The 12548-nt window shown below is 46.9% G+C and overlaps 1 protein-coding gene across 1 annotated transcript in view; it reads right to left on the reverse strand.

The window, feature by feature from the left end:
- Nucleotides 1-4506: 4506 nt before the first annotated feature.
- The window catches only part of LOC126529915 (uncharacterized), a 934270-nt gene continuing 926228 nt past the window's right edge, over nucleotides 4507-12548 (reverse strand). Inside the window, exon 44 of the mRNA XM_050177364.3 lies at nucleotides 4507-4836. Within this exon, the coding sequence (XP_050033321.1) occupies nucleotides 4690-4836 (147 nt within the window). The 3' untranslated portion in view covers nucleotides 4507-4689. The remainder of the gene's footprint in view (nucleotides 4837-12548) is intronic.

Below are 12548 nucleotides of genomic sequence, written 5' to 3' on the forward strand. Positions count from 1 at the left end.
AGCCAGGATTCCGGGTCTTCAGTTGCTGCTCCATGGAAGGTCGGTGGGTCCCGAGGTTGTTGCAGGACAACGGGGGTCGCTGGGGCAGCCATTGGGGTTGTCTTGGCCACGATCTTCTTGTTCTTCTCAGCTAGAAGTCCGTGTTCCGGGGGCAGCTGTTGTAGACGACGGCTTACTCGATGGTCCGTGACTACGTTGGTGCTCTCTTTACGGTCCGGGCTTGGATCACGGCTTGTCGGGGGCGTCCGGTACATGGACCAAAAGCACCTCCACCAGATGTCACGTGGTCGTGACGGCAAAGTATACGAAAGCATTTCGTAGCAGGAACCACTTCGGTTTTTATTGTACGAAGAAAAAGCACCAAAGAAATGTTGACTTCCATGTTTTTAGCTCTAAATAAAAGCGCTTTTGTTTTGACGTAATAATAGTTAGTGAGTTGCCCATACTCCACGAATGCAGTTTCGCGGGTGCGTTATTTACTCTGGTTTCGATTTCCAATAAATCTTATCCTAAAAAAACTAGTATCGTCAGCATATGCTATAAACTGGGCATCGTCATCTATTTTTACTATCTCATTAATATAGACATTAAAAAGTAGAGGCCCTGGGATGCTTCCCTGTGGTACTGCGCTGTTTAGGGAACGAAATGTTGATTTGTAGTTATTCAGTTGTTCCTACAGGTGGTTGTGACTCAAGTAGATTTGCATAAGTGCAAAATATGCTCGACCGAATCCGCAATGCTGTAGCTTTTTTAAAAGTGTGGTGTAATTAATCCAATCAAAGGATTTTGAATGGTCGATAAGTATTCCAAGTACGTAAAGTTGGCGCTCGAAACCATTAAGTATGATTTCTTTTTGAAGAAGTAACGCAGGTTCCGATGAACTTTTTTTTTTACTAAAACCACACTGAAACGGCGTTATGATGTTATGAAAACTTAATAAGCTATTCATTCTTATGTGCACCAACTTTTCGATAGCTTTAGAAAAAATTGGTAACATGAAAACAGGCCTGTACTTTGATACACTATATTCGTCGCCGCCTTTTAATATAACGGTAATTCTAGCAACATGTAGCTGTCTCGGCAAATCACCAGAAGAAAAGATCAGATTAATCCCATGTGTTAGGGCTAGGGCAATATCAGTGGGCGATCAAGCACGTGTTTCATTGGTGGAATTTGTTAATCATTAGGGTAGGCGCAGTTGTTATTTCTGAGGGTTAAGTACACTGCTGCAACTTCTGGCTGAGAGATGGGAAACATATGCGCAGATTCACATGTTCTCGAAGGCATAAATTCCATGCGGGAAATATGATGCACGCTGCTTGAAATAGAGGCAAAAAATGTTAGGATCAGCTTGCTTAGCGTCAGTGAAAATATCGTTATCTAATCTGATCTCAGTGGGACCAGCTTTTTCTTCATTATGACCTTTTAGGATAGTATTCAGCCTTCTCCAGACAAGTTCCTGTTGTCTAGATACTTCGTGATTGAATAAGCTTTAAGAATATCGTTCTGCTTGCCTGCGCAAAAGGCTGTTTGTTTTATTCCGATGTTTCTTAAAAGCCTTTAGTAGGAAGCTTCGGCTATGGTGTTGGACTGCTGAGCACGAGGTTGCGGGATCGAATCCCGGCCACGGCGGCTGCATTTCGATGGGGGCGAAATGCGAAAACACCCGTGTGCTTAAACTTAGGTGCACGTTAAAGAACCCTAGGTGGTCGAAATTTCCGGAGTCCTCCACTACGGCGTGCCTCATATTCATAAAGTAGTTTTGGCTCGTTAAACCTCATAATGTAATTTAATTAATTTTGATTGGAAGCGTTTTTTGTCCGAAGAAATACTGAAACAATGCATTTTTATCGCCGATAGATTTAAAGCATTCCTGAGTAAGCCACGGCTTTCCTACCTTACAGGAACGGGTCTTTGTGACGTAAGGAAAGTTTGCGGTGAAAGCTGTTTTAATTGCGTTCATTAGTAGTTCATACACGTGAGTGGCGTTTCCACTGCCATAGATGGAGCGCCAGTTTGTAGATAATAAAATTGAATGAGAACGCTGCACTGCTTTCTGGTTTAGGTTACTGTATGTGACAGAACTTGTTTCTTTTTCGAGTTTAGTTTGTTAAAGCTTTGTATTATGTATATTGGCAAATCGTATCTAATGCGTAATCCTAGAACTCCTGAGTCGATTATCTCATTTTCAGAGTTTGTTATGGAAGCATCAATACATGTTCACGTACTCAACTGTGGACGTGATGGCTGCTTTATCACTTTTAGCAACGCTCTTATTTCATTGATTTTCCTAGGTGGAGCCTGTGGCACTCTATTGAAACATTAACGAACCATTAGGCAGCTGTCCACCGGGCCACTATCAGGGACTACATTCAATGTGAAATATTTAGCGCGCACAATTGACAAGGACACAGTGAAGGGGGACACACGAGCGCTTACTCACAACTATTTCATTTTCGGAAGGATGCGGAACATATATACCCCAGCTATCAGCGCTGAACACGTGCAAGAGTCGTCAATAAAGCAGAAACAAATAAAAAGACAGATTAAAAACGTTTAACCAGTATTTTGAAAAAGCTAATTCCTTTTCAGTGATTGCAACCGATGGTTGCCTTATGCATTTTTCAGCGCACTTTTTGATATCAAATGCTTCTGTGATTTGACGTTTTAGTTTCTTTTTATCTGAAAACAAAATGTCAGTGTTAAAAAATACCGGATCCCAATAACATAGATTGCAGTGGTTCGACAAGTGCGAATGGTTTTCTTTACCGAGAGAACGTTCGTGTTCTTTTAGACGGGTGTTTATGCACCGACCGGTTTGTCCCATGTACATATTGCCACAGGTCAACGGATGTCGGTACACAGCACCTATTCTGCATTTTGATAATTTTTGATCATCTTTGAGGCGACAGCTGCTGTTTTTTACCCTATTGTCTAAGTTATTGGAAATAGCTTGGCACAGCTTTTGCACCTTGTTAGGAGCGCTGAAAACCACTTCAACGCCATACCGACTGGCATTAGCGACTAAATATTTTACTATGAATTCGTACCAACTCGCCCAACTATCGGCTCTGCTGCACGGACTACATCTTTTACTGCTGACAACTTCTTTCAAGACCAAAACAGGTCAGCACACCATCTAGCAGTGCCGGAAACAGATGCACCCGAATAATCCACAGTTATGGTAGAATGTGATGAGATATGACAGAGGTTCAAAGGAACGAAAGAAAAGTCGCAGTTTCGTGTACCATCGACTGCAATAGAATATGCGTAGAAAGCAATACCAAGTAAATGCAGTAGTTTAATCGGCCGTATAAACTTGCACACAATCGCTTCCTATTTAAATTGACAAGCATGGTGTGAGCGCGCTCACGCAAACATGAACACATCACACACCACGCTCAATGAGCGCGGACACTGCAGTAAAAACTCTGGCGTGAGGAAAAGTGGCAGCAGCAGTGAGCAAAGTGATCTACGCGCTGCGTGTCGCTTCAACGCAAACTGAGCGGCCAGAGAACCGCACGCACAAAAGTATGAGCCACCGTCACAGCTAAACTCAGCCCCCGATACAGAACACCTTCAAGATAGTGCGAGCGCGGCCGCACCATGCACAGTTGCTGCCGGAGTACAACGCCGAATCCCCTCCTTTCCCTGACCCCTGCGGCACTTTGCGCACGACAGTTTCTTCTCTGCTTTCCTCTCTTGCTGGCGCGAGATACCGCCGCGATCGTCGGCTCCCCTCGCGGCTTTCACCTGCGGCTCCTAGCGACGCCATTATCGGACTCTATACGGCACAACACGGCGGCGGCAAAAATTAGACTGTTCATATTATTGCTATCGCAATAGCCTAATAAACGCAGAAAAAGCACTGTCTGCTCAGCGGCTTCTGTGTATGTAGTAGCACAGGCCTTTGCACTAGCCCCTGCCTTTCCACATGCTATTGCTATTCGTTCGTTCTCCATTGTCTGAATTTTTGCTCTAGAAAATGATCTCTTGCAGCACGGTCTCTCACTCATAACTTTACTCATATTTCACATAGGCAGGTTTACACAATATATTACATATTCTGGCACCCTACGTTACAAAATTTTGATTTATTGATGTCCGTTTCTTTATCGTAAGTCCCTACTCCGGCTTAACGTTTGCAAGGGACACAGCTCTTGTGTACACACAGCTTCAGCCGGACTCGATCAGTGTTATTGCCCCTTGTAGTTTCGTGTAGTTAAGACATAGTTATGTTCATTCAGGCTCTGATACACGCGCACTCCGACTGACATCGACTCACTCATACGTACTTACCGCTACTCAGTCACTTTGTGTACTCCGCGCAGACTCACACCACCTAGAACTCACTCAGATTGATTCCAGGCTGAGTGATTTCTACGACCGATGCACGGACTGCCCAGTGTTTCTGCACGCAGCGCCACACCGGCTTTGGTATTTTTCCCGGTGCTGCAATTCCGTAGGTCGCACTGGCAGTCAGTTGTATAAAAGGAATCGATTGGATCGTCGTCGAAAAATAAATTTATTCTGTATTGCACGTGCTGAGGAGATGTGCAATATATGTATGCATTGAGCATGGCGAGGATTCATCTGTCATCGACGACTGTGTCTTTCTGATGAACGTGCTTCGGCAGCATTGAGAAGTAGACCCCGGTCACGGTGCTTTATGGCGAAATGCTCGTGTCGCTAGTAGAAGCAGGCTGGTCCAATTTCTAGTCCGAATTCTTGGTTCTTGAATCCAATGTCCCTAGGAGCAACGTCTACAATTGGGAGGCGCTGCGGCTTCTCGGACTTGTACTGCAGCAGGGCATAGCTCCACTTGTCAGAACGATCCTGCAAGGAAGAAAGGTGTACTGGTAACATCTCGCTACTGCAGTACGTTTGCAGTGCGCATAAGTACAGCAGATGGAGAATTTCTAGATTACTTTATTGCAGTAGGCACGATGGTTTCCACAGAGTTTAGCTATGCCTAAAATGTGGTCCTTAGAAGCTGCACACAATAAAACGGCAGCGGAAGATCTATTGAGGCATAGCTACTCGACGGAAAATTTTATATGTATTGAGCTGTTGATAGCTAAAAATTTAGGGAAACGTCAGTTATTTCATTGGAAATTGATTGAGCGATTGATTCGGCTATATATCTTAATAGGGTGCTTTTCTGGGCCAGTTAGTGCGTAATGATAGTGTGATGGTTGTCACACGTATAGACGTGAGCATATAGAGAAAGGAACGCACAGGACAATGTTGGCGAAATGCAGCGTCTTCTTTTGCGTTTATTTTTATGTGCTCACGTCAAAACATGCTAAACCTTTACACTATCATACAGCCTGAACCTGCGAAAAGCTAGACTGAAATCGAAGGCTGCCCCATAGTTTTGACCTGCTGCTACTCTAACACTGAAGCCCAAGTTTCTTAAATGTAGAGCGAATTTCACACAAACTTCCATAAATAGTTGCAAGCATTTGGTGCGCGCGAAAATTTCACGACACGACGTACAAGGACATACAAACAACATTAATTTCAATATTATAATTTCAACACATTATTTCTGCAACAGAAGCCGTATTGATGACACACACAGTGTGCTTATCAAAATTATGACGCGAATGTTTCGAGGTTATTTTTACCACAAATACACACAAATGTTTTCCATTGAAAGGATTCGCTGTTGTCAGAAATTCCACCGACTTATTTGTAGAATATTGCATTCCCATTGTGTCATGTGAGATAAATTCATTAGCTTTAACTTGCCCTCAATGTATTACAGCTTAGTACCAGTAAACTGGCAGCAACTTGCAGTAACTACAGCTTGTCGAAGTACAATTGCAACTGTCATATTATGTGTAACAGCTAGCGCCCAGGCTTCGGCTACAACGATGGTTAGGGTGCACTAGTTTCTTCTACTCTGGAGTATGCATCCTCCACTAGAAAGCATTTTTTTCTCCTCCTCTACCAGATGGGAATGTGAAGTGGGGTGTAATTTCTAGAGTATGATCTTACGTAAACTTGATAAGCATTTCTCCTTGCCTGGGCCACAGATCATTGCTGATATGACGGTAAAATCAGTGCCTGTTTACAGCACCTGTAGGGAACGGTCTGTGAATATTTAACGTACAGTAAGCATAATAAATGATTGAATAATTTTTAGCAATTTTCAATAAATTCAGCACTCATTGCCTTCCACTGTGGTGCTTTTCGAACTCTACGGTTGGAACCTCTGCACAAGTTTGACTGCAGGATGTCAATTTTGCATGAAAGACATTTGTGCAAATAACACCCCATCGCCAACATGCTGCTGCACAGAATCTCAAGAGCTTCTGTATGCATCGGTAATCATCTCACAAACTGGCTCCTCCTTTGTTAGTTGGAATGTAGCAATAATGTAAAGCACATTTGGTGTACTAACAAAAAGAGTTATGGCCTCTGATCCCCTAATTCTCCTCACTTAATGCGTAGTATTATAGTAGCATGATCGACCCCATGAGAGTCAGTGTGGTGTTTAATTATTACCGCGACAGCGTTAAGGAGCTCGTGTCACAGAAAAGCCGATGTCGTCGGCGTCAGCGGCGTTGGCCGTAAGCGATAAATCCCCGAAGGCACTTTATAAATAAAAAAAACATCTTGCAAGATGGGCTGGTGGGAATCGAACCAGCGACTCCGGAGTGTGAAACGGAGACGCTACCACTCAGCCACGAGTTCGTTCCTTAAGTACGGGACAAAATCGCCTCTAGTGAATGCGGTGTCACCTTAGAAACGCGCCGTAGAAAGTTACACTGCGGTATATATCGGTAATTATGTCCATGTAACTTACAGAAGTCGCAGTTTCACGAGTAGCGAAGTACGTTTCCGCTACATTTCTTCTGCGCTCTGCGCACGCGCACAGCCATCTTGCGGCAAACACAGACAAACCCCTCCTCGCAATGTACGGCGCTGCCCCGACACGTAGCGCGCCACTCGCCCCATGATCGCGTCCGCCTTCATGGCACTTCGGGGCCCGGCTATCTGTGCCGATCGCGACGTTTGGCTGGCGTAGCGCGTTTGAGTAGGCGGTGCGAACGGGGTGCGATAACGCTATCGCGTTCCACACTTGAAGGCGAAGCTTAAGCGTCCTCCAATTTTTTTGTGTGTGTTGGGGGGGTACAATAATTTTCGCAGCTTTTCTGAATGACATGAATCAGTACTGTGGAATGCTGTTTGTTTCTTTCACTCATTGTGACCAAACTTCATTTTGGCTGTGGCAACAGCTTAATGATGTTAGCTTGCGGTCCTGCCAACATATGTAATGTGTAGGCATCCTTGTTGGTGTAGGCATCTGCGTAGGCATCTGCGACCATTAAATTTTGAGCTTATACCAGTGGATATTACTGCTGAATTAATGCACACCCAGCAGAACTGCCCATAACATTTTCTTCCATTATAATGACGCTTAAGCTCAGAACAGTATTTGAGCTTAGTCTTGTTAAAATAGGACCCAATTCCTTGTTCAAGTAATACAAAGGTTCCACAGGAAAGCAGAAAGTTGAAGCCATCACCAGTGCCATGAATGTAAACAGCGATCAAGGTTTCGCAATCTTGCACATGGTTGTCATATTGCCCATCGCATTTTTTTCACAAGCTGTTGTTTACTGTTTTATGGTGATGTACAGTTCAATTCTGATGTCCTTATTTTTAAATATTTGGTGAATACATTCTTGACATGTCGAACACACAAAGTGTGTATTCATCATGTGCCTTCATTTACAATTTCCACTGATCTTAACCAGATGCATCTTGATACAAAATTTGTTTTCTTTAATTCTTCGTTGCCTTCTTTCGAATGAGCAAACAGTTTATCTTAATTCATACTGTCACAGGGATGTTAGGAATATATAAAGACTGTTTTTACAATATATACACAGGATGAGTCAGCGTAGACAATATGGCTGACCACAAACAACACGCAGCAGCCAGCGTCCCGCAATTTTCTACTTCCTCTGTCTTCGTTCATCCTTCCGTAACAGGACCCCCGGGTGGTAAAGCACCGTCTCGGCGCATGGTTGGTGAAGAATTGCGAGCGAAGTATGGCTTCAGCCGCGAAACGTGCACGACGGCAACAGATGTTGGACTTGAGGATGTATCAAACTGTTGCTGCGAAATCTCGTAATTTACGTCGGTAACTTGATGTAGAACTTCATAAGGCCCTGTGTAGCGAGAGAGAAGCTTCTGGGAGAGGCCAACCTGACAACTTGGTGACCGAAGGAGCACCCAAGCACCTGGCGCGAACTTAACATCGCGATAGCACTGGTCATAACGTTGTTTTTGTATATGCAGCGAGGCTTGTCTGTGGTATTTGTTTCCTTGTGTCCTCGTCTTTTTCGTGCTGTTTAACCTCAATTCTAATAAACGAGATCGGGTGACTTGACCTGCCATGTGAGCGCGATCGATGACTTCACGAGCGTACTCAGTTGCAACATGTGGCACAGAAGGGAGGATGGTGTCAAACGGCAATGTGGGGTCGCGACCATACAAAAGATAAAAAGGTGAATCTCCTGCGGCGTCATGTCGGATGAGTTGTATGCGAACGTCACGTAGGCTAAGGTGGCGTCCCAGTCAAGGTGATCGTTGGAGACGTACATCGACAGCATCTCGGTGATTGTCCACTTGAGACGTTCTGTAAGACCGTTCGTTTGTGGTTGGTAGGCGGTGGACAGCTTGTGCTCAGCGGCACAGGAGCGGAGGAGGTCGCCGACAACTCGACACAAGACAGAGCGGTCCCGGTCTGTAAGTAACTGTCGAGGCGCACCATGGTGGAGAATGACGTCATGAAGGAGAAAATCGGCGACGTCTGTTGTGCAACTAGTCGGCAACGCCTTTGTTATCGCGTAGTGTGTCGCGCAATCAGTAGCGACGGCGATTCACTTATTCCCTCTAGTCGTTGTCGGAAAAGGGCCAAGCAGGTCAAGGCCAACGCAAAAGAACGATTCAGAGGGAACTTCAGTTGGATGGAGTCGTCGGACAGGTGGCAGGGGAGGTTTCTTCCGGCGCTGACACAATTTGCAAGTTGCGGCATAGTGACGCACGGAGCGGTAGCGACCCAGCCAGTATAACCGGCGTCGTACGCGGTCGTATGTACGCGAAACTCCAAGGTGTCCCGCCATCGTAGCATCGTGCAGTTGTTCGAGAGCGATGGATCGCAGATGACGAGGAAGGACACGGAGCAACTCAGGGCCATCAGAGTTGATATTACGGCGGTAGAGGATACCGTTTTGCAGCACGAATATGCGGAACGTGCCGTCATTGCTGCCAGATTGCAATCCGGCGATGATGTACTGCAAGGATTGGGCGCGTTGTTGTTCAGCACGCTTGTCGGTCATGTCAGTAAAAACCACCATGCAAGTCACCGGGTCACACGCAGCAGGATCAGGGGCATTCACGGAGTGACGAGAGAGACAGTCAGCGTCCTTGTGGAGGCTGGAGTCTTGTAATTTACAATAAGGTAAAATTCCTGGAGCCGCAAAGCTCAGGGACCAAGCCGTCCTGTCGGGTCCCGGAGAGAAGACAGCCAGCGGAGTGCGCAGTGGCCTGTAACGACCAAAATGTGCGGCCGTACAAATATGGCCGAAACCTGGCTACAGCCCAAACTAAAGCCAAGCACTCCCGCTCGATGATGGAGTAATGTCTCTCGACAACTGAAAACAGGCGGCTGGCGTAAGCTATCACGTACTCGGTACCATTCCGTTGTTGGACGAGAACAGCGCCGATCTGATGGCCGCTTGCATCAGTGTGGACTTCAGTTGGTAGAGATGGATCAAAGTGGGCAACTATGGAAGGGTGGCCAGAAACCCGATTGGGCGGCGAACGCGTGAGCCTGCTCCGGGCCCCATGAGAATGGTGTGTTCGTCTTTAGAAGATCTGTGAAAGGCCGAGCAACGTCGGCGAAATTTTTAAGGAAAGGATAAAGATACGAACGCCGGCCAACGAAGCAGCGCAGGTTAGAAGCAGTAAGTAGCACAGGGAAACTGCGAACTGCGCGAACTTTTTCCGGATCTGATTGTACACCGGATGCGTCAACGAGGTGTTCCACGGCACACGAATTGACAGTTCGTGGGGTTCAGTTGGAGGCCGGCTTTTCGGAAGACCGCAAGAAAGGCAGCGAGTCGGGTAAAGTGGCTGCCGAACGTGGGAGAAAAAACAATAACGTCGTCAAGGTAACAAAGACAGGTGGTCCATTTGTAGCCTCGCAGAAGACAGTGCATCATACGTTCAAATGTAGCAGGAGCATTGCATAGGTCAAATGGCATCACTTTGAACTGATATAAGCCATCTGGCGTGAAGAAGGCCGTCTTCACGCGGTCCATTTCATCAACTGAAAACTGCCAGTAGCTGGATCGAAGATTGATGGACGAGAGGTATTTAGCTCCGTGCAAGCAGTCTAAGGCGTCATTGATGCGTGGTAGGGGCAGACGTCTTCTCGCGTGATCTTGTTTAAGTGGCGATAATGGACGCAAAAACGCCAGGTACCATCTTTCTTTTTCACAAGGACGACAGGCGAAGCCCAAAGGCTGGCTGGTGGCTCAATGACCCTTTTGCGGAGCATTTTGTCCACTTCTGATTGTATGACTCGACGATCAGCATGCGATACACGATAGGGACGTCGACGAATAGGATTCGTGTCTCCCGTGTTTATACTTTGGTGAACAACAGATGTTTGGCCTAAAGGCCTGTCGCCGAAATCAAAGATGTCCCTGTACAATTCAAGCAAGAGACGTATGTCCGTGGCCTGTGCCGAGGTGAGGTCAGGTGCCATTATTTTCGCGAGGTAATCCGTTAAGCAGCCAGGTCATTGAGCTGTAGTTGACGCTATGAAACCACTCTCGGCATTCAGACTCTCAATATCAAATTCGGAACCACTAGAAACGCTGGCCAGGAACATGCCGGCCGGAATCACTTGAGGGCAGAGGCCGAAATTGAGAAGCAGTAGAACGACGTCGTTATTAGTAACCCCGACCAGCATATGCGGAACAGCAACGTTCCTGTTCAAAAACGCGTCGACGATGGGGCAAAGCACATATTCACCGTCAAGAACCTGTAGTTGAGCGGTCAAAGTAACATAAGTAGCTGCCTCGGGTGCCAGACGCACACCGTGAAGCGAGCGCAAATGCGGTGGGGCGGTGCTCGGAGCATCGGCGAGTTGAGGCAGCTCGAACTGAAGAACGCCGGTCGCGCAGTCGATGAGAGAAGAATGAGTGGATAAAAAGTCCAATCCAAAGTTAATGTCATGAGGGCAGTTGTCGATCACAGCAAACAGAGCAGAAGTATGGCGGCCGGCTATACTTAAACGCGCAATACACATTCCAAGAACAACCAGCACGCCGCCGTCAGCCACACGAAGCACTCGGGCAGTTGCTGGGGTGAGGACGTTCTTTAAACGTCAACGTAAGCTAGTATTCATCACAGAAACGTGGGCTCCAGTGTCGACGAGTGCTTGAACCGGTACGCCGTCTATTTTAACGTCAGTTACGCTTCTCGCCGTGGACACAAACAGAGGATCTGCTGCAATAGTAGGCAATGCAGGACCACTTCCGAGGGCTACATTTATTAGTTTTCCGAAAAGTTGCGGCTAAAAGCCACAGGGAACGAAAGGCGAAGTGGCTGCGGCGAACAGGAAGATGGGCGACGTGTTTGCGGTGAGCGCGACTGGTGTCCACGCGGCGATTGTAAGCGACTGTACAACGTGTTCCTAGCAGAGTTGTCGGCGCTGTTGGACTCGGCGGTGGGCTAAACGTTGCGGGCATTTCCATTAAAACTGCTCAGGTTGTTCGCCGTGCGAGGTGTTGAGGTCCACGAGTTGCGACAGTGTCGGGCGACATGACCAATGCGGCGACAGCTGAAACATATCGGCCAGTTGTCCGCAGTGCTCCACTCAGTCGGGTTGCGATAACGCGGAGAGAAGCGTCGGGGTGGACTGAAAATAGTAGAAGGGCGTTGGTTAGCTCTGAGATTGGCGACAGCACAGACAGAATGTAATCGAATGTTTTCACGTTCCTGGAAAACGATGGCTTGTACGAGGGGAACCGTAAAAGTGGTAGGTAGCATCAGGGCTACGCGAACAGAAAGCTACGGGCACCATCGCATCCAGTTCACGTCGAACGATTCGCACCACGTCCTCTCATGGCTACGCATGCTGCTGCGCGTGTAGATCTTCACAAGTCGACGTGGCGGCAGTATTGGGAAGTCTGGCGAATGTTTTCAAGACACGTCGGCCTTTTGCCTGCTCGAATTGTCGGCACTCTTTAATGATGGCATCAACTGCAGAACAGCTTTTGCACATGGGCAGATTAAAGGTGTCGTCAGCAATGCCCTTAAGCACGTGCCCGACCTTTTCAGCTTCCGTGATGTCGCGATCGGCCTTACGACAAAGTGCCAGCACGTCCTGGATGTACGAGGCATATGACTCCGTGGGGATTGGGAACGGAAGGCCAGTTCCTACTTTGCGGCAGTGTTACGGCCGGCTGGTTTACCAAACAACTCTGTCAACTTCTCTTTGTATTGGTCTCAGCTGGTGA

The sequence above is a fragment of the Dermacentor andersoni genome, chromosome 5 (assembly GCF_023375885.2).
Source record: "Dermacentor andersoni chromosome 5, qqDerAnde1_hic_scaffold, whole genome shotgun sequence".
Lineage (NCBI taxonomy): Eukaryota > Metazoa > Arthropoda > Arachnida > Ixodida > Ixodidae > Dermacentor > Dermacentor andersoni.